At 48.2% G+C, this 21,788-nt stretch overlaps 1 protein-coding gene across 4 annotated transcripts in view; it reads right to left on the reverse strand.

Annotated features, from left to right (window-relative positions):
• Nucleotides 1–21,788, reverse strand: part of cntln (centlein, centrosomal protein) — a 58,519-nt gene that overhangs the window by 7,772 nt on the left and 28,959 nt on the right. For 3 of the 4 annotated variants that reach the window (XM_061273961.1, XM_061273959.1, XM_061273958.1), the window contains exons 14-25: nucleotides 21,574–21,671; nucleotides 20,266–20,789; nucleotides 18,015–18,090; nucleotides 16,150–16,222; nucleotides 15,834–16,084; nucleotides 13,783–13,938; nucleotides 13,231–13,328; nucleotides 9,749–9,875; nucleotides 9,524–9,661; nucleotides 8,889–9,074; nucleotides 5,492–5,686; nucleotides 3,560–3,634 (exon numbers count right to left, since the gene is read on the reverse strand). In XM_061273961.1, coding sequence (XP_061129945.1) covers nucleotides 3,560–3,634; nucleotides 5,492–5,686; nucleotides 8,889–9,074; nucleotides 9,524–9,661; nucleotides 9,749–9,875; nucleotides 13,231–13,328; nucleotides 13,783–13,938; nucleotides 15,834–16,084; nucleotides 16,150–16,222; nucleotides 18,015–18,090; nucleotides 20,266–20,789; nucleotides 21,574–21,671 — 1,997 coding nt within the window. Of the gene's footprint in view, nucleotides 1–3,044; nucleotides 3,210–3,559; nucleotides 3,635–5,491; nucleotides 5,687–8,888; nucleotides 9,075–9,523; nucleotides 9,662–9,748; nucleotides 9,876–13,230; nucleotides 13,329–13,782; nucleotides 13,939–15,833; nucleotides 16,085–16,149; nucleotides 16,223–18,014; nucleotides 18,091–20,265; nucleotides 20,790–21,573; nucleotides 21,672–21,788 lie in introns of those variants that run through there. The other variant, XM_061273962.1, reaches the window with a different exon arrangement.

The raw sequence follows: 21,788 nt of genomic DNA on the forward strand, positions 1-21,788 counted from the left end.
CACACCCCAAAAAGATTTAATTAGTCCAATAATGAAATGAAGCTTAATTAGAGTCACTTTCCTTGGGAGAGGCGCTTCGACTCGGAGCTGGTTCCTTGTCATTACCGAGCCCGTAATGAGCCACGGAACACGACGCGGCGCATCATAACAATAAAAGTTTCCTTTCATTCTTTGATATGTTTAGCGCAGAGGAATAATGATGTAAGCGGCTGTGGCAGCACAAATTAAGTGTATTATTTAGCAGCGGTGAGCGATAGCGCCCCCCCCTTCCCTCCGTCCTCTCAAAGTTCAATAAACCGAAAGGAGTTATGTCAACCCCGTAGCCAATCCATAAAGGCCTTTGACGTTTTATGGCCAGGCCCCTTCCAGATTGGTCCGGCTTGTCTCTACACGGCCGGGCTAATGTTCACCTGCTTGTTATGGTTCCGAGGCTGATAAGAAGCGATGCGGGGAGGTCTCCCCCGGGTGTGATTGGCGAGTAAATATTAGCGGGCCCTCGGCGTCGCCCGGCGCCAGTAAACCGCTGTCCTCTCATAAAGAAATCAACAGAGCCAATGACTTTTTAAATGTTAATATAGTGTCATGAGGCTGGAGGCCCGAGCGCGCGTTGTGAAATGAGTCTGAAAAATGATCTGGAGGGAACGCCAGCGAGCATGTGTGTGTGTGTGTGTTTGGGTGCACGCATTTCTCCGTTTCATTATTGGCCAGCAGCAGAAGCCAGTCATTTCCCTGTCTTCATAAAGACTTGGCCCATTAAAATCTACCTCTATTCAATAATTAGGACTCCACAAATAAACCAAAGGCAATTAAATCAATGCTTCCCTGGGCCGGCGCCCGGACCCCGTGGCCCACGTGGACACTCCATCTTCACCGCTGGCGTTATTCATGGCGGGCTGCGGTGGAGCCGTACAGCACCCCCGCCGGCCTGCTCATCGTTATTAGACAGCGCCGTCCCTCGATTGCAGCAGCCGCTAGTGGTGGCTCTCCGATGACCGGCCCGGGTTTTGATTTCGTCGGAAGCGAGCGATTTGGGAAAACTCAACTTTTCAATGTCAAGTGTCAAACTGGATGGTAGTTTTAGAAAAGGCCGCGGTTCAGGGATTCCATCTCATCTCGGAAAAAAATCAATTTCCTATTTCCTGCGACGCTAAATTTACAAAAAGGAGACGAAGGGCAAATTTGATTTGGCTTTGAACGGCTGGGCTGTGATGCTACCCCCCCCCCCCCCCACACACACACAAAGACAACACGCCACATGTCTCGTTGCCCGTTTGCTGCTCTTGTTATGTTGACATGTGGCTGAACATGACAGGCATGGAGAGGAATGGCCCTCACTGACGCGCACACACACGCACACACACACACTGAGTGAGTGATGGCTCAGCTATTGACAGGGCCACTGAGATAATAAAGCGCTGTCCCACTGGCAGCTCTATTAGACTCTGTCAGTGACAAGAAGAGGCTGCGCCGGCCGGCCGACGGACGGACGGACGCAGTCCTCATCTCGTGCCACTGACAAGCCAGCCAGTTAAGGACACTCGTCTTCTCCTCCTCATCCGTCTATTTCGGTCTTCCTCGGTGGCTTCTTATTTTGCCCGTCGGTGGCATGATATCACCATTAGGGCAGAGTGCTGGCAGAGTGCTATTAGTGTCACGGGCAGGGTGACAGGCGGGGCCAGTCGGCTTCACAGATGTTCTGCTCGCTGAGCTTTTCATAAGCAATGACAGGGAGGAGAAGAAGACATGCTTTTTTTTTGTGGGTGTGTTTCACCAGCAGGTTATTATCACTGCTTGCTCTGTTTGGGCAGGGGTAAGGTACAAACAAATATTTTAATCAGGCTAATTTTGAGCATTTTCCCTCTCTTTTGATTATTATAATGTGGTTATTAAAGTGTGATCATATTTTTTTTTCTGTCTAATCTGCAAAAAAAAAAAAGAATTATTGGGGCGGTTATAAATCTTGGCTTAATATTTCTGACTGTGGTGACTCCCCAAAAACACAAAAAGGCAAATGTGCTGTTGAACTACAAAAAAAAAAAATTCTCCTCGACAAAAACAAGATGAGTGGAACATGCCAGATCAAGATGAGGGCAGAAAACTCTCCAAATAAATAAATAAATAAGTTAAAAAAAAAAAAAAAAAAAGAGCAAGATGGACTTGAAAGAAGATGGAAAAAGTCTGCTGGAAAGAGCGATGAGGGGGGGGGGGGGGGGGGGGTGGGTTGACTGCAAGGGTCCCGGCGGTCCCCATAGGGACCCGGGGGCAAGTCTCAGGCTTGTCATACTCGGCTCTTCTCTTCCTCCTCCGCCCCTCCCACCCCCCCATCACCCCTGTTCTGCCCACGGAAAACGTCGATAGCAGGCTGCCGGTGCCGAGGTCTCTAGTGAACACTAGCTCATTCTCCCGGCATCGACAGGCCCGCCAAATCAATATTTAGTTCCCCACTAACAAGCTGCCTCGGGGTCTGAGCCAGAGAGAGAGCGAGCGAGCGAGAAAGAGAGCGAGAGAGAAATGTGGGACAGGCCAGGATGGCAGAGACAGACAGAGAACAGGGACTGAAAGCTGTCCAGCTAGAAGGGAAAAACACAGATTCGAGTCGAGCGTCAAGTGTGTGTGTGTGTGTGTGTGTGTGTGTGTGTGTGGGAGGGGGAGAGGAAGGTGGAAAGGTCAGAGGAAGATCTGGGGAACAAGAGAACGGTGCCTGGTGTGTGTCGTGGTGCGGAGGCGACGCATGAGTGCCTGCGGCAGCCTCTGACAAGAACACAGACGAGATACACACACACATGCGCGCTCGCACACACACACACGCAGAGCAACACTCAATCACACACGTATCACAGCGAGCAGACGTTGACAGCTCTCCAGTAAAAGCTCCTGCAGAGCGCTCGCAGATGAGTGGCCCGACTTGCTTTCTTTTTTTTTTTTTTTTTTTTTTTTTACTGGGGAAGATACAAGTCTGCCTCTCAGGTCCATGTACACACAAGTGCGAGGATATTGTTCAATTATCTTGTTTTGTTAGGATTTTTTTTATTATTATTTGGTGAAAAGGCACGAGTCTCAAACGCATGCCACAGTCAAGAGGTGGCGCTGTGAGTCCTCAGAGTGAGGCAGAGTGTGGGTAACCTTTGCACCCTGGGACGCCATCACATCTCCAATATTGAGACTTTTTGACCCTTCAGGGCCACCACGCTTCTTGGCTATGTGTGGCACTGGAAATGTAAGCCAAAACAAGTTGGCAGGCCGCATTGTTTTTTGTTGACTAGTCACAAATTATTTTTTTTCTGTGTAATCAGCAGCTAATATCTGAAAAAACTCACCTATTTGCATTTTTATTATTTATTATATTTTTTAATATTATTATGACAGTTTTTTTATGCTATTGCAAAATGCTTTCTATATATAAATATGTGATTTTTTTGGTTGTTTTTTGTTTTTGTTATTGCAAAAAATTTGCCAACAAAGCACAGGCACAATTTTTAGGCCAAGCGTGTAAATTTTCAATCAATGAATTGTTTAAAATATCTAGTCGATTTAAAGCAGATAAACTGATAGCACCAACCTTTTGCTGGAGGATGTGGTTGACATTGTCCAGCCATGCCTGATCTTTGGAATCCTCTGAAAGGCTCTCTGTCCCCTGAAAGACGGAGATAATATTTGCCATCAGTGACAGAAATAGCAAAGACCAAAACCAACGTTGATTTCTCCAGAGAGAACGGGCCACTATTTATGCAAACACAGACGGGTCCGAGTGCGCCGAGGTCCGGACCTTGACGACTCTCCCCGGAGACTCGGCGGACGCCAGCGAATGTTTACATGCTTTTCGCGTCAAACGAGCCCTAAGAGCGGCTAGCCTTGTAGCGGCTAATGAACTCAGTGAAGAGTGACTGCTCGCCGCACGACTCGACCTCCTGGCTTTGGACCAGGTGGTACCGTTTGAAATGAAGCGACAAGACCGCTAGTGTCTCAGTGCGACAAGGCCAAACAGGGGAGAAAGCGTGCGGCTGTGCCGACCTAGCTAAGCAAACACTCACAAATCCTGGAAAGCCCGACCCGACGTTCGCATACAAACTTTATGTGCACTGAAAGATGATATAGAACTCACTGTTGAGCATGGGTGTCAAAGTCAAGGCCCGGGGGCCAGGTACGGCCCACCGCATTATTTTATGTGGCCCGCAAAGACAAATCAAATTCATGTCAGTACTAAAATTACAAATTGTCTTTGCTTTTAAAAAATAAAGAAGTTGCTAGCAATTTTTTATCGCAGTCATCTTTTTAAAAGATTCGAATTCAGTCAGTTTTATACGTTATTTTGTCCACTATGAATTTTTTTTTTTTTTTTAAGTTTCCCTTCATGTACTGTTTAAATGATGGTATCAGCTAATTTAATTGAATGCCTTTTCCATGCCATTTTAAAATAAATGTAATGCCCACGCACCTCTGTTAGTTCATCCATATGATAATTTCATGGTCATTATTTCAAGTTAAAATATACATTGATGACAGGAAGAGTCCATTTTTCTTTTCACACACACACCGACACACACACACACTCGGGGTTTAACACTTGCAGTAGATTAAGAGCGTGTTTATCCCTCGGCCTTTTGTGAGGTTCCCGGAAGCACACGTGCGATGCTTTGTGATAACACCACGGATCGGGCTAATTTCAGCGTGCGTCTAATTAGTGACTGCCGCTTAACAGCAACCGAGAAAAGGGGGAGTGTGAGAAGCTGGTCTTCAAACGTGACAGAGGTGACTGGAAAAGCCATTCAAAAGGCCCGCTTGACCTTGGCGGACGGAACCTTTGTCGCGTCTGATGGCACCATCCATCTCCATCCAACGGGCCAGCTTAGATGTGTGATTTGCTTTAGCTATGAAGACCAATTAATATTACCGAATATTTTCCTCGAGTCAAACTGCTCCAGGAGAAGATCAATGAGGCAGAAATAGCAAACAAAATGGCTTTTGGAGAAGAAGCAAGCTGGACATGACGAGCATCTGCTCCTTTCACCGAGAAGGTAAACGCAGCGCTTAGACGCAAAAAGTTCCCGCAATCATCTAATCCATCCCCTACTGGTGACCACATCAACTGGAGAAGCTGTCAAGAAAGCAGTGGTGAGGAAATGAGTGGAATTTGGACCCATGGAGCTTTCAGTCATGATGAGTGGGACATTTACTTCTCCTTGGTGGAGCTGAGCTGCAAGGGAATGAAATTGGTTTCAAGTGTGAGTGAGTGAGGGCAGGGCGAGCGCAGTCTCATCTCCCGTTAGAAGGAGACGAGGACGTCTCACGGGACTTGAGGTTGATTGCAACACCGATGTGCTAATTGACGACCCTGCTCGGTTGAGATCTATAGCGGTGGGCGGGTCGGTTTCATTTGTGCTTTCTGTTCAAACAGGCAACTATCCGAGTCCAGGCCCAAAATGTCCACCACTCTTGTGCGATTATGGAAGAAAAAGTTTGGACGCTCGACCCCGTCGTCCCTCGGCCTCACCTGCTCCGAGTCCATGATGTCGGCCAGATCGTTCTCGGACATATTGAGGATGGAGGCGGCGACGGATTTGGCTTTGATCATGGATTTGGCTGATGGGCCGCCTTTGGCCGCAACAACGCCGGCCGCCCTCCTCCTCCTCTTCATCAGCTGCCGTTTGACCTCGTGCACGTCGAGGAGCGTTTCGCCGGCCAGCGCCTGCGGGGAGGAATGGGAGCGAAGAGAGAACATGACGAAACGGAGAAGAAGGGCGAGCGACGGCCGTGCCCCGGCAGATGAATAAATGAAATTGATCAAGCGTGCGCCAGAGCGGCGGCTTAGTACATTATGGAGGACTATCGAGTTTGGTGCGCTCAGATTCTCTCCGGTTTTCGCCGCGCGCTCCCTTGAAGGAACGCCGTCCCGAGGGTGCCTTGCCCCGTCGATTGAAAAGCTGCGGGAACGAGCCTTTGATATGGAATGCACCTCGAGTTTTGGCTAAAATCTCCACAGACAGGGAATCATTCATCAGAGGCAGAACAGGCGGGTGGGGGAGGGGCGGGTGCTCGTGAAAGATACAGCCATTCATTTATTTATTTGCTTTCTGAAGGTCTCGCGGCACAACAGGGCAGCATAACACGCTTAATAATTAAGCTTGCGAGGGGCCGCGTGAAAATGGTGCCCGGGTGGACGCACGGACGGACGAGCGAGGCGAGCCGAGGCCCGGGATGGCCCGGCTGCCGGGGCGCTAAACGGGAGCGTGTACGCTAAATACGGAGAGACAATTAAATGTTAAAACTGCCACTGTACACGAGCAAGTCAATAAAGCAAACTCCCCTTTGCTTCATTTTCAGCTTATTGATCGAGGCAATAATCTTCCGTATCATTCCCCTGCAAGCCTGGCGAAAAGCTGACCTTGGAATAGAAGAGGCGGGAGCGAGGGACGCCTCCCGCTCTCATTGCGCGCAAACAAATAAACAAAAAGAAGTGTACAACTTGCTCTCGGAGCCGAGCGAGGGACGGGTGATGAAGCGCGGCAACATCTATTGCTCTCGTAGTTGCACACCGGTGACGTTAATAAAGCTGTGGTGAACTTACCTTTGGTTTGTGAGCGGGAATTAAAAAAAAAAAAAAAAAGGGATGTAAACAACAAGCAGAGTTGGGATGGAATTAAAATGTTTAGAAACAAAGAGCATACTGATTGAAGAAAAAAAAAGTGGTCACTTAAGTTACAATTCTGGCCTGGTCTATTTTCAAGTTGCTAGCATGAAAGGTGAAAGGTCAAACATTGTCCGGAGGTATGACCCGGGGAACATTTGAGACAAAAGTTTTACTGACCCGAAGTTCAAGAATGTTGAAAGACAACAAACTTTTTTCCCTCCCCAAATTACAAAAATGGAATGTTACATCACAAATAATAATACTAATTGAATCATTGAAACCGGATTAACTCCTCAGTCCTACTTGACAATGTAGACGCAAACCAGTTCATAATCTATTTTCCACGCCAGTGACAGCTGGCCTGAAAACCAAAACCCCCAAACAAGCGGTCAACCGGCATCCAAGAACAAATCACGCTCCGCCTTCCGTCGCGAGCAGAACGCGGCTAATTCCTAACCGTCGTCCGTTTGATCTGATAAACGTCCGCTGCCGCTCGAGCTGGTTCGGGCGATAAAGGCTCCCCGTTTGCCCTGGAGGAATACACAGCTCATTACCTAACAGCCACGCATCCCCTTCTTTTATTTACCGCCTAATAGATATTCACTGTCACCAGTCGAGGGTTACATTTAATTGACCTAAACCCTGCTTGTGGAATAATCCGGAAAGGGGATTAGGAAGGGAATTCATCAGACCTTCCGATCTACGGGAAGAACGGCTCAACACACACACACACGCTAGACGTGTGTGTAGCGCGTACTTAAGTTGAGAACTCTTAACCGGGCTAGCAGCACAATTGGCGTAGCCAGAGGGCCAATTTAGACGAGGCGAGGATTAAGGCATAGCGATGGGGATGAAACGAGCAGCTAAAAAGACATCTTCAATGATAACTGGCTCCTTCTGAACCTTGCCGCACACGCACGGGAGGGCGGCGGGGGCCGCTCGAGAGCAAACCGAGCGAGAAAATGATCATTTGCCGCTGAAAAATGCATTCCAGGAACAGATTTGACTCCTAAGAAGGACAATAACGTGAAAGTTATCGTGCACTTGGCCACTACACAAGCGACTTTTGACAGCCTGAGGCGTACGCAGGGGCCAAAAGGCTCTGCATAAAATAATCAAAAAAAATAAAAGCGCAAAGACATTCAGTAACAACAAGCTCACAAAGACACCGAGACGACCCGTAAACACGCGCACAGCAGCCCCTCCGGTCGTGATCAATACACGACAAGAGTAAATCTCCTCCGGACGTCAGGCAGCCCAATCAAAGGCCCGGCCCGGCTTCTTATACGGGATCACAGCAGCCGGCGGCGGACAAACAATAATGTGAATCCTCAACACAACAACAACAACAAGACGGCCTCACCCCGCCTCAGGGTATGGGAAAATGGAGCCATCGACTGGATATCAATACGTCGTTGCTTGCGTGAGTTCAAATCATATGCGCGATAGATCTCGTGCATGTTCGCGGCATAGTGAGGGAAAAAAAAAAAGAACTTTTGTGCAGACAATCCTAAAACTACTTGTAAAGTGATCAATTTTTTTCCCAACTGCAAAAACTAAAAAAAAATAAAAATGGAATATCGGCATGTCACGGATGACCTCGGCCCCATTTCGAAGCGCGCTGAATCTGGATTTGGCCCACGTACATGAAAAACTTGAGACTAAGCACAGACCTCTTTGGCACGGCGGCCCGATCGTAAACACAAAGTTTTATAACCATTTTTTTTCGTCGGAAAACATTCGAGAAATACCAAACATCACTTATTGGCAGAAAGGGAGATAAAATAAAACGGGGCAATTGTAGCGAAAGCAATGTAAGCGCTTTGGAAAGAAGAGAGGAGATAAAATCCGAAGGGCCATGGCAAAGCGCCACCAAACGCTGCGCGTGATTTATGGATGCGCGGGAATCGAGCGGGCTATCTCTGGCCGGCGTCTTCTTTCTTTGACAGACAGGTGTCAGCAGAGCGGAGCTGCAGGACAATCTTTTATCGCTTTGGCTTCTTTTTCGCCAGATACGGAAACACACGGCCAGCCGCGTGATGGATCACATCTCGGCAAAAATAACCGTGCCAATTCCCTCAAAGCATTCATTTATCTACCTGCGATGGCCTTTATCTCTTCAAAACAGGCATAATGACATCAATCATTTTTTGTTTATTTTGGGTGAAAAAATATAAAACGAGTTAGGATGATTGGACGCCCCCCGCCCGCCCTCCTCCCCGCTGACTTTTGATCAAGCCGGAGCCTTTAAGCGGAGCACCTTGATGAAAGATCGGAGCTGCTCCAGCTGGGAGGAGGCCTGGCCGAGCTGCCTCTGAAGCTCGTCCAACGCTTGGGAGCGCTGCCGGGTCAGCTGCTCCGTTTGCTCGGCGGCGCTCCGCTCCAGAACGGCCAAGGCCTGCTCGCCGGCTCCCACGCGAGCCTGCAGGGCTTGGATGCGCTGCTCCTGCATGCACACAATGATGGTCAGCTATGTATTTAAAAAAAAAATTGGACCAGAGGAGATCAATCACATACACTGTGGCGAGACAAAATATGTGAATCCTTTGGAATGATCTGGATTTCTGCATACATGGGTCAGAAAACTAGATCTGATCTTCGTCACAGTGCAGGATGGGAGAATGACGTGACTATTTTTTTCTTCCTCGAATTGTTATTCTGCTACATCATCTATTCTGTTGAGCTTCAATTGGCAGCCAGAAGTTCTCCTGCAAACGGTCTGGATCAACTGAACTCATTTTTAGCAAAGCGTCCAGGCCATGGATTAGCAAAACATGACAACCCCCCCAACGCAATCCAGTTCATTGCGGGCCTGTCGGGACTGTTATAAAAAGCGGGTCGCCTTTAAACTGAATTCGCTAGCTCAGAATTAGTTGCGTAATTACATGATCAAACCTTTTTTTCCAAGTCACCCTTCAGTTTGGCGCAGGAGTCCTCATGTTGGCTTTTCTCTTCGGTTGCGACGCTCAGTCTCCGTTTGAGAGATTCGATGAAGGCCTTTCTGTTGGAAGCTTCTTCTGATAAACATTTGACCTGTCAGCACAAAAATACAAAAAATTAAACTGTCTTTTACAATCACCGTGTGATTTTTCTTTAGCTTTAGCGACGCATCTCGAGCACCTTCTTCTCCAGCTCCTCCACCTGGCCACGGTAACTTTTCTCCATCTCCTGCAAAAACTTGAGCCTCGTCCTCTGGTCCTCCACCAGCTGCCTCTTCATGGTCACGTCCCGTTCGGCGTGGCTCGCTCTGCACACACGTTAGCGTAAATTTCAAATTCCTCTTTTTGAACTAGCGATTTGATGGCTAATGCAACGCTAACATGCTAGGGCGACGACGGCTCATGGTGACCATTAAATAGGCAAAGAGTTGCTGACTTGAAGACGCATCCCAACAGGCGCATAATAAATCAAAGGCGCGGAGGAGGTGCGGCAAGTGTGACAGCGAGCCACCCCGCTTGTTGACAAACAGCGTTTGGAATCAGCGGTGACACCGCTAATCAATGAGCGTAAATGTTTAAATTACGATCAGAAGTGCGGCAGTCGCACACAAGAAGGCGTCGGCGGGAGGTCTTAGGATGGATGACAGGAAATATTTGCGGGCTGACAATAATTCCCCCCTTCAGACGCGGCGGCGGCGTGTGGCTCGTTCGGCGCCAGCTGTTTCATTTTGACAAAATGTGTCTCGTGTCCATTTCAATTAGCGGCCTTTTGTGACGTCTTTGATTTTTCTCCATTCGGCAAACCTCATACAACTAATACAGCTTGCATCAAACAGAAATGGTTTTAAATATGCGTCATATACTGCTATTGTTTTTATTTATAACAATTTGTGTCTTCTGCAACTAGTGTTAAACAGACTGGCCTCCATTTTGTTTGTTTCCATCAATCCACACACAAGACGTCCCTAGAACAGCTTTCGCGATTAAATGCAATTATGCCAGATTTTAATATAAACAACCACAATCTCAACTCTATTAGTTCTATTTTCACGTTTGATTTTATTTGAGTAATACCTAGGTGTACCACTAGAGGGTGCTCATGCACTGCAATCCCTCATACAGATTAAATTTACAAATCAAATTTCAATTTCAAACAGGCTCACTACATCGGCAAGTTTTTAAGCTGTTTATACTATGGCAGCTTGCGGGATGGAGCGCCTCGTAACCTTCCGTCCTACTAAACACATGATACAACGCTTGAGCAAATGCTTTGGTGTAAGTAAATGTCCCCGTCTCCCTGGGTGAAGGAGCGCCCGAGGGTACAACGGCTGAATAAATGTGAGCCTGCTTGTCCTATTGGAGTGGCATTAAATTAAATAAGAGTGGAGGAGTCTGGCCTGAGGACTTTAAGGGGGGGCGGGTGGGCTGCTCACCGGTCCCCCCCCTATGGATTGGGCCATTAATGAGAAAACCCATATTGAACCTTTCGGATGACTGTCTGGTGTTGACTTAAAGATGAAGAGCGGCAATAAGAGCCCCGGTAGGCTCGCTCTACCCCGACGCTAATGGCAATTAGATGGACAACATTTATTTTAGATGTTCCCTTCTTGTGCAGCCCAAAAAGAATAGGGGATGAAAAAGAATGAGGGAGATATATATACGTCTCCAGTGTGTGATCTGTATTTATGAGTGTTAGCAGACGGCAGAGCGGCAAAACTACGGCTCTGATCACTGGCCGCGTTTGTTCCCTTTGTTCCGCCGCTTGTTGCGGCAATATTGTTCATCAAACATGCGCGCATTGTAATGATAACAGCGGCGAGCGCACACGCGCGCGTGCGCTTTTTCCAGCCGGGGCTCGGAACACGGCGGACACTTGATGTGGCTGATAGACAACGGGGTGAAAAGATGAAAGCCGCACCTTCATAAATAAAGCAGCGCCGTAGTGCCGGATATTGACTGAGGACATGCCGGTGTACTTTGAAATTCTTTTTTTTTATGTGTGCTACTCTCTTCTTTAAGTCGAAGCAGTTCGGGTCCCTGCGCGCAACGCCGAGATGTATATTTCAGAGGCGTCTAGACGTGCTCTTTCATTTGGAGAAGAGGGGTCCCTACACGGAGGCAAAAGGAACGGCGGGCTCCGAACGTGCGCGCTTTGGGTTTTTGAGGCTGTCGTGGAAACGGAGCGCAGGGGGATGTTTCGCTCTGTCTACGCTGTGATCCGCCCGGCGCTCTGGTCACATCCAAACACGCCACACCCGCTGCGATTGTACACACGCCCTGGATGCATTATTGATCGGGCGAGCGGACGACACAGCATGCCTGACAAAAAGAAAGGAGGCAGGAGAGGATGCGGCGGTTTGGAATTTGACAGACATTTTGGTGCTTAGCTATGTCGTTAAGCTCGCCACTCACTGAAATGCCACCTCATGGGATTTGCTCCAACCCAAAGCATCCAGAGGTCCACGGGCTTCCCAGGACAGCGTGCGCTTGACCTCTGAACTTTCACTGCACGACAAGGCTGGTGAAGTGTTTGTAGTATGACGTTGAGAAAAGTGTGAGTGGCGCAGTGCGAGTGTGCGTCCGCGCGCCATCTAACTCATTAAGGCTGGCGGCCCGGCCCGCAGGCAACGAGTGAGGCTGCGTGGGTTTTAGTGTCACGGGGCAAAACGCCGCCTCCTGCGGCACGCTATCGATCCTTGCGCTGCTTTGATCAGCAAGCCGCATCGGCTGCCCACATAAACAACGGCGGCGCTACATGACACATGCGCCGACTCGCTCGCGTGTGAGTGACGACAAACGATCTCATTTCAATTTGATGATGCTCTGAATTGAACGCCTTAAAAAAAAATGTATCGTCAGTGATGTACTTCCATTTCTTTATCGATAGCAATTATTTACTTTTTACTTGTGGGGCCTTTAATTCAATCTATCAGCAGGGATGCTTTTTCAGCGTTAAGTAAATTTATATCAGCATATTTGCATCACGTGATAGATGAAAAAATTCTGTATTAATCAATACATAAACATGTTTTGATATTTTGAATGCCAGACAAAAATAAACCAATTCCCAATTAGGACAACAAATGTGCCCAGTAGATGACCCCCGAAAAATGACGCAGTAATATATTATTTAGAGTACGAGACATAAAGAGACATCTATTTAAAACTAAATGTATGTATGCATTCATCGTATGCATAATCATGTGATTCGATCGTTTATTTAATAAACAATAACCACAACCATATATTTTCGGCCATTTGTGTATTATGGAGATGCTTTATTTAATCCAATTTAGCTCAACTATTTATTGTGCAGGTATTTGAATCATAAAATTACGGGCAAAAACAATATGTATTTATGCATTTATTTAATAATTTATTTGATATTTTTTCTTATGAACAAAATTGGGATTTCCGTTAGAAAATCTTAATGTACAGTGCAATAGCCCTGTACAATATTATACTGCTTCCAGCCACGAGTGGCGATTTTTGCCTTCATACAAAACGTGCAGAGTGAAGGAGCGTGTGCCTGCGTGCTGCCACACGGTGGAATCAAGCACTGCAGATCAGCGCTGCGGCTGATAAGCCAGGACGGAGAGTACGAGACAAAGAGGCAGAGGGGGAAGCTGATGAAGAAAGGAGAACAAGAAGAACCAAACTAACTTGTCCTGCAGCTGGCGGACTTTGTCCTCCTTCTCCTGCGCTTGGCCTCGCAGGGCTTTGTTAGCGGCCACCTGCCTCGTGACCTCCGCACTTGTACTCTGGTGGGGGAGGGAAGAAGGGCACACCTTGTGAGTGTGTGTGTGTGCTGTATATGGGGGAGGTGGGCTTGATTGCAGAGGGGGAGTGTGTGTGTGTGTGGGGGGGGGCACGACACGGCTGATGACAGGTCAGCCGCAGCATGCCTCCTCATTACAGTTCCAGCGGGAGGGGGGGAAAGGTGCTAAAGGAGGTTAAGAGGAAAGCGTGGTTTTCAAAGTGAACCAGATAAAGGGGGTCGCTCGGAAAATCAAATTGAACCCCTCGACCTGCATATTCATTTTTTTTGTATTCATTTAATAAGGCTTCTTGGAGGACTTTTCAAATGTAGCAAAATATTAGGAACGGTATCTGTATTTCACGAGACTGTTAAAGCGAGCGTCTTTCTCAGAGGAGACTTTCTTCCCTTCAGTCGGGAGCCGTGTACCTAATGAAGCGTCCAGTGAGCAGACTGACCTTGACTTTGGCTTGCAGTTGTTTGACCTCCGCCTCCAAGGCCTGGCAGGAGCATTCAGCTGTGCGACGGGGGAAAGTGCTTTGCCTCCACTGCTCCAGCTCCATCTCCACAACCTTCTTCTGCTGCTCCAGACCCACCAAATCAGATGTCAGCTTCTGAAAAGTGACCACCAAATTTAACCAAATATGTACAAGTAAGACGAAAATGATCAATCCCGGCGCTTAAGAGGCGAGTTAAAAAGTGACAGAGAGCGGCCAGCGGCGCCGCGGGAATTCCGAGGAGCATTGATGACACTTCTTGTAACGCAGGCTTTGATTTGGCCGGGCCATTTTCAGCCCCCCTCGGTGAGACGTGACACTGACGTGGAGTGATGACACACCGGCGCTCCGTCCATTAGGCCGGAAAAGACAAGACGCCTCCGGTGACTAACGTGGCTCCGGGTGACAGTCAATCAAGTGCGGGATAAATTAGGGAGGACAGGTTGCAGAAATAGCCACATGTCCGAGACTGCCTGTCAAATGTTTCGAGATACACTTGACGGTGAAGTTGCTGCTTTCGAGGACGGGGCAATAAAGAAAGACCGATATTTAAGTTTTTTTTTTCTTTTTTTTGGGCTCAGTCAGTGCGCCTTTTAATCCCGCAATAATCCCAGCGTTTAACATGAAAGAGGAGGGTAAGACACTCCACGCTTAAAAAGATAAGGCAGGTAAAAAAAAAAAAATGGAGCCGAGTAATCCGTACGAGCGAGGAAACGATCTTGTATTTGAATGCTATGCATGACACAAGCGTTTCATCAAAAGGTCTTGCTTTTGTCACCTATTTTTTTCAAAGCTTCTTATTCCACTTTAAATAATTCCAGGGAATTTTACAAGGTGAATCTCATTTGAAAAAATGGACCATTTCATCATAGCTGTAAAGTTTGAGTCAAAGTTTTTTCCAACACCTTTTTGGTACGACTCTATTTTCCGTTTGATATTTCAAGTCCAAACGCAAACAAGTTCCCCTGAAAGTGTCATCGTGCTTCTCACACGTCGCTCCCTCCCACTGCAGGAGCCGTCTTAAGCCAATTACACGCGAGCGGCTGGAACGAACCCGAAGTCCGTCACCTCTTGCCCTTTCCGGGGAGGGGAACGAGACCCGGCTCGGTCCACCTCGGTCGGCTGCAACTTTTTGTGGCGGAGTGGCATTAATACTGCAAGAGTAAAGAGGAAGTAAACAAGGCAACAACACTTCACCCAGTGTGTGTGTGTGTGTCGTTCACTTGTGAGCTTGGACTCGGCAATCAGATGCCTCGCCTCGGTGGGAGCACACAAGGGCCACATCCCAGGTAGCATCACTGTAAGGTCAGCACGACGACCCGTGCTTGAGTCCGGCGTAGTGTAAGAGCACACGCAGACCTTCTGACACCTAATCAGGTGGTTTCCTCCGCCGGCAAGTGCCACGATGGAATCCGCCATAGACGTTTGTGCGGCCTGTCAGATTAATGACCGTGTCTGGCTGGCTGTAGCGGCGCGGGCTGAGTCTTCTCAAGTGAGAACAAGCTAGCTCTGACAAGATGACTATGCTATCATGAGGTGTTGTGTTTAAAGGAGTTATATTATGGAAGATGGCAGGATTTTATGAGGAGGCCACAATTATTCCACATAAATTTGACATTCTAAAGCCACAAACATTCAAAGTCACAAATATTAGTGTGGCGTGGATTATTACATATGCACATTTTGTTGTTAAACCGAAACTGCCACCTAGTGGAGTCAAAAATACACCAAGTGGTTCACGAAGCAAACTTGAAGCTTCATTTGCCATCACTACGTAGCAGGCCAGAAATACAAATTTGTGTCTGTATGGTGGACATGTTTGTAGAAAGTAAAGTGAAGTGACAGACTGCTGTTAAAACATTCATTAAGAAGAGTCACGGATGGTGCGATGGAGCGCCGCTGCTTGTCAATCCAACTCATGGGGTCTACGTGCTGCCCGGCAGCAAACGGAAATATGACAGGCGCAATAAGAGAAAGGAACAAACTTGCGCAGCCTTTAAAGCTGGACTTGCCTGCGTGAGCTGCTTGCTGCTGGCCAGCTTGTCGGCGAGGGAGTTGAGCTGCGCCGCCATCTTGTTGTTGGCGCTTCGCTGCTCTCGGGCTGATAGCGCGGCATCCTTCCTGGCACGTCGCAATACCTCCACGTGCCGCTGTAGGGATTCGACGCGGTGCTGCAAGGCGGTCGCGGCGCCGTGACGGGTCTTTATTAGCAGCCACTTCCGTCTCTTCTCGCCACGTTCGAAACCCTCGTGCTGTTTATCGCCTAAAAGGAAGACACGTGAGCCATTGACGAGTCCGCTCGTTAGCATTTTCGGTTCGAGGCGCTACCTGGATGCTTCCCGCCGGAATCCGCCGGCGGCGGCGGCGCTGTCTGGCCCGCGTTTGTCTGCCACCTGTCGAACTAAAAGCACGAGAGCAGTCAAGAGACAGCGATGAAAAGCAAGCGCATAATCGAACACAAGCGGTTGACATGTTGCGCTTCCCGCAACGCGCCTCATAACGACAACGTGATCACAGGCCGCTCTGGCTTTAACACGACAAGACAAATCAGCCCCGCCGCTTTAATAATTCACCTGAGCGCCTTCGCCCGACTTCGGGAGCCGACGTCGCTCAGTCGTATTAGCCGTGACGGGAGCTTGCGCTTTGTTCAATCACTGTCTCCCCCGCTCGTGATGCGCTGCTCCGGTATGACACGTCTCAGCGTAGTCATTTGCGCCGATGTGTGACATCTCCCGAGCGCAAGATCGTTTGTAGTGACATCAAAGAGGCAAGCTCCTCCGAACCCCCCTCCCCCCCCCCCCGACTCTTCTGTGTTTGCTTCCTGTGACGGTCAGGTACGATTTCATCAGCGGCACGTTTGATCACACGAAGAAGCCGTGCTTAGGCGACAGGAGATGAACTGTTAAAAGAGCAAAGCGCGTCGTGAAGGTGATGCGAGTCATCCCGCTAATCAGCCTGGGAGGAGCTGCGGGGTACACTTAGTGAACTTGTAACCAGTGGAACAAATTCCACTCTGCTCTCTCCCCATTCAGCTCTACATGACTGGAAAGCAAGTGCAGGTGTCCTCACTTGGCCATTTTCTTTCTTCCTGAGCGACTGCAGATGCAAATTAGCAACAAAGCTAAAGTCTGGCGCAAAGTTTGAGATTACAAACTACACAGGGTGTGAGAATATTACCCCCGCTAGCAAATATTTCCGCTCAAGCGCTATTGCTCTCGCTAGCTGTCAAAGTAGAGGAAGTTCACGCGTTCCCCTCTTGAGTTCACTCCTTGGCAAGAAGTCTCTGTCAGGGGTTTGGTGCTACCGTGTTCTCCCGTGAAGACGTTTGATGGACACGAGAGCGGCGAGCGGGATTTATGGCCTGGAGAGACGGGAAGCCTTTGCGAAGGAAGGAGCACGGGAAGTGGTTGGTTTAATAATTTAGAACGTTGACATGGAGCGACCGATGCAGTAAAAACTGAAAAAAAAAAAAAAAAAGAAAAATTCAGAGCTCATCAATGTCCCTTCACTTCTTGGCCAAAACTATTGCGTTTGTGGACTATGACTTAAGCAACAAATTTTTATTCATCTCAGGGGGGCGGCTATTTTGCTACCCGCTGCCGACTGAAAATGACCTTCGGGCTCAACTTGCGAATGTCACATGACCAAACCCAGAAAGCAGGTGAGCCGTGATTGGTCCGTACCCATTTGGTTTAAAAAGCCATCGATTTACTCTTATTTGACTTGCCTTTTTTTCTCCAGGACTTTATTTTGAATAATAAAACAAAAAAATCAATAATTGTGTCCATCAGCTGTTATGATGACATCAGTTTTATATGGTAATATTTAATTTTCAGTAATTTCACCCAGTCTGAGTTGGCATACCACAAATTCTGGTAAGACTATACTTTAGGCCTGCCAAATTTCAAAATAAAATATTGAATTTATATGGTCTAAAATTAGTTTAAGATGACACCACTATCTCCATAAATCCGTTTCGTTCACAAGGAACCACATCCTTTTCCAAACTTTTAAAACATGCGCCCCTTCATCATATATACACCAGAGCGGCATTACACAGCAGCGTTAATTGGGCAAACATTAATTGAGAGCATCTTACAGCTCTGGAACTGACAGCCGAATTGATTTATGTATGACAGGTTGGCTGAAGCGCTAAATGGGGGACATAGCGCGAACCGGAAGAGTAGACTCACCTTCCTCTTGTGCTGTGCGCGAGGCCTGGTCCCCGAGGGCGCGCCGTTGAGGCTGTCTGAGTATTCCTCGCTGTCGCTGAGAAGAAAGTTGAAGTTCATTACAGTCCGAGTTGACTCTGAGCTTGAGCGTGTGTGTGTGTGTGTGTACCACCCTTGGACCAAAAATCCAATTTGCCTTTTATGGTTGATTTAGTTGACTTCAAGCAAAATATGTGCATTTCAAGCTCCCCTCCTACCTTTTAACAGAAAATCAATGCTCCCATCCAATTTCTAAGCAGGAAGTGTAAATGCGGGTGTAAATTAAGTGGAAAAAGTGTGGCTGGCGTCTGTTGCCCACGGTGAATGCATCAACATGTATGAGAGCGGCTGTGGCCTTCATTAGCCCGCCAACGTGTGACAGACGGGTGCGAGAGGCGCGGCCGAGCAGAAGCAAAGCGTCTGATGGACGGCGCCGGTGAGGGCTCTCTCTGAGACGCACGCACCCGCGCACGTTTATTGACGGTGACCTTTGACGTGAAGGTGGAAGCCAGTGACATTTACGCCGCTGGGTTTATTAAGGTGGAGCGCGGCGGAAAGGCAGCAGAGGGTGAGACTACGGTAAGGGGATCTAACAGGAACATGACAAGGCCGGAGGCTAGTTAGGGTTAAAACTGGTCAGGAGGGAGCTGCCAGCAAGCCTCACCATTGTCGGCATTCTTTTAAAGCAATTCCACTATCTTTATTTATTTAATTATTTATATATTTATTTATATTATTAAATTTTATGATTGTATTATTTATTCATACTGTTTTATTTATATTATTTATTCATTATATTATTGCATTATTATAAATAGAATTTTAAGCAATCCAAGCAATTTTGGTGCCCATCTCTATTCTACACCAAGCTGATTCTGACCCGTCCCTCCACAATAAAACTGCTGATGTGGTCAGAAATAGTCAACTGCCTCCAGCTGTTTCAAACTTGAGCGAGGATGAAAACAAAGACGTGTCAGCATCTTTGAACAGACCTGACACCTTTGTCACATTTTAGGATGAACTTCTCGAGGCAGAAGTTCGGCATTGAAGAAGGCCTCGGCGAGATGAGAAGCGGGGGTTGGGGGGCGGGGGTTTAAAGTAACACCGACAAATGAGTCGACAGGTGCCTTAAATAAGACAACATCTTGCTTTAGATGCCGTCTCGGCAAATCCGCTCGGATCTTTCCTCGCAGGTAAAAAAGCGTCTATTAGACGGCTGCTTATTAGCCACACATTAGGGAAAGCCGGGGCCTAGCCGCACCCGGTCCCCGTTAAACTGCCTCGAGTGGGCCGGCGTGGATCACGGTCTGACGAATTAGCCGGCGAGGAGGCGGGGCTGAGTGTAAAGGGAGAGTTCGGGGGGGGAAATGAGTGAGGAGAGGGGGGGGGGGGGGGGTGGACACTAAATATCAGCAATAGCTCCGAGTGTTTGAAATCAAATCATTCCGACCATCACTCAATAAACGGCTCAGTGGCTTTTTTGCATAAAACATACATGAAATAATTACTGTCGATGGGTCTTAATTTAGAGGGTGTTAAACAGCTTGTAGACATCTGGTACAGAGCCGAGCAGGGTCATTCAAAATTTATCCAAGTAAATTAAAGCAAGCAGAGTAGCGCTATGTGTGTGGCAAAGGCACGTTTGCGAATTGACACGACAAGATGAGCAAGACAACGAGGCACGGGGCGAGGTTCTCCGCATGTGCGCTGGGTGCTTTAGTGCTTGCAGGGGGATCTTTAGAGCTGTCAAGGGTGGCTGCCGGTGGGCTGAGGGGGGTGTTAGTGAATATGCAAAGGACCAGTATATTAAATCAAACTGCCAAACTGTCAATTCCGGGGCGGCGTTACGAGCGCAGGAAAATGGCACCGCTGAAAGGTATCAAGACTTTGGCGGCCCCCTCATCCATGGGCTTTTTCTGGCACCGCTTCAACTTTCGATACGCAGACTTCTAATTTTGCATGCAAATTTCAGTCAATAAGCTCCGAGCCAGCCGTCCCAGGACGCTTGACGGGGATCTGACAGTGCCCCCCCCCTCTCCCTCTATCATTCTTGCTTGTATTCCTCAATGGCTCCTGAATAGCAACTAGACGGAAGGCTGAAATTCAATCAGCCATTTGCTTACGCTTTGCATATGCGCGGTGTCCCCTCGATGCTCGGCGGCCCGCCGGCCCACTCGAAACACCTAAAAATAATGAGGTCGGAATGGGCGAGCGTGTGCGCGTGTATCATTACCTCGCTACGCTCATGTCCTCCCACTCGTCCTTGGAGGGACTCGGGCTACGGCCTTGCCAGCTGATGGCTTGATTGGCGGCGACGGTCGGGTGGCTGCGCTGGCGTAATGAACCCCGGAGCCGAATTGTTTTCAGCTTAGCCTTGTTGCCGGCGATCCCGCTCGGCCCCGCCGCGCTCTTCCTGTTGAAGTCCCCGGCCGCCCGGAGAATGCCAATCTCCTGCCTCAGCTTCAGGAGCCGCCGATGGAGCTCGCCGGACTCTTTCCGAGAGTCGGCCAGTCGGGATCGGAGAGCCGCCACCTCGCCGCGATGTCGTTCCTCCTGAGCCGAGGCCTGGGCCTGGTTCTGGGCCTGTACGGTTTGCAGGCGGACGGCTTCCTGGGTTCGCAGGTGATCCAGCGAGGCTTGGAGTCCGCGGCAGTCGTGGACCAGGTCTTCGTTGGCCTCAAGGAGCTGCTGTTTCTCTTCCCTCAGAAGCTCCGTGTCGCCCTCCAGGGACATCATCCTCCGCTCCAGCTGCTCAATCTAGGGGAATCAAGGATTCCGAGCCTCAGCGGAATTTTGCATATCGGGCATTTCACGAGAAATGGTCAAAGGCCTTTTAGATTCGATTAAAGTCAGGTTGGATTTCATTTCTGAGATATTAGCATGAATTGTCATGGTGCTAAAAATCAAATGTCCAAACCCAAGCTGCAAAGCTCCAAAAGTGACTTGCTCAATAGATAAGTTGATCTATTTCTGGCATTTCAAAAATACGTTTTTGGTGTTCCGGAAAATATATCTACATCCTTATTTATTGATTGAAATGATTTTTTACAACTTAAATAGTCATAATTTTGAGTGAGTGACATTTGCAACCATTTGCATCTTTCGTAAATCAGATCGTTAGCTAGCTCTCGCATTAGCATTGTTTTGCAACAGTGGCTGTCTGCTCGGATTGTGCCTCCGGGCATTTCCTCCCTTTTTACAATCGAGTTTTGCTCGGCCTGTTGGGTGAAGCTCGGTACCTTCCGACTTGAATTAAAACAGAGCCAAGGAGACAATGCCACAAAAGCAGAAGCATTTGAAAGGTACACCATTAATGACTGACTAATTGAAGCTAAGACATTGGCAAGTGAAAGAAAAACACTTTTTAAGTTGACTTGAAGACACGAGAAGGACTGAATTGTGACGCCCCCCAAAAAAAAACCCGCACTTGACAGAGGTTAATTTCCTCAGAGCCATTATGCTGCAGTTACGGCTCCATCTGTAATTTTTTTTTTCTTTTTACTGGTGACAAAGAAGACTAAGTGACGGCATAGCGTGGTACCTTCACAAACGACTGCTCCAACCGCTTCGAAGAAACGGAGGGCCTTTCCGGAGAAGTGCTTTTGACCCGGCGCTCCTCTTCCACTTTGCGAAGCAGTTCTGCACGGGAGAACAAAGGTGCTTGTTGTGACACGCTTCGTCAAACCCGAGCGGCTTGGTGAGTAAGACGGCAAAAAAAAAAGGGGCTGCATTAAATCAATTAGCGCCGCTATAGGC

The sequence above is a fragment of the Syngnathus typhle genome, linkage group LG3 (assembly GCF_033458585.1).
Source record: "Syngnathus typhle isolate RoL2023-S1 ecotype Sweden linkage group LG3, RoL_Styp_1.0, whole genome shotgun sequence".
NCBI classification, from domain to species: Eukaryota; Metazoa; Chordata; class Actinopteri; order Syngnathiformes; family Syngnathidae; genus Syngnathus; species Syngnathus typhle.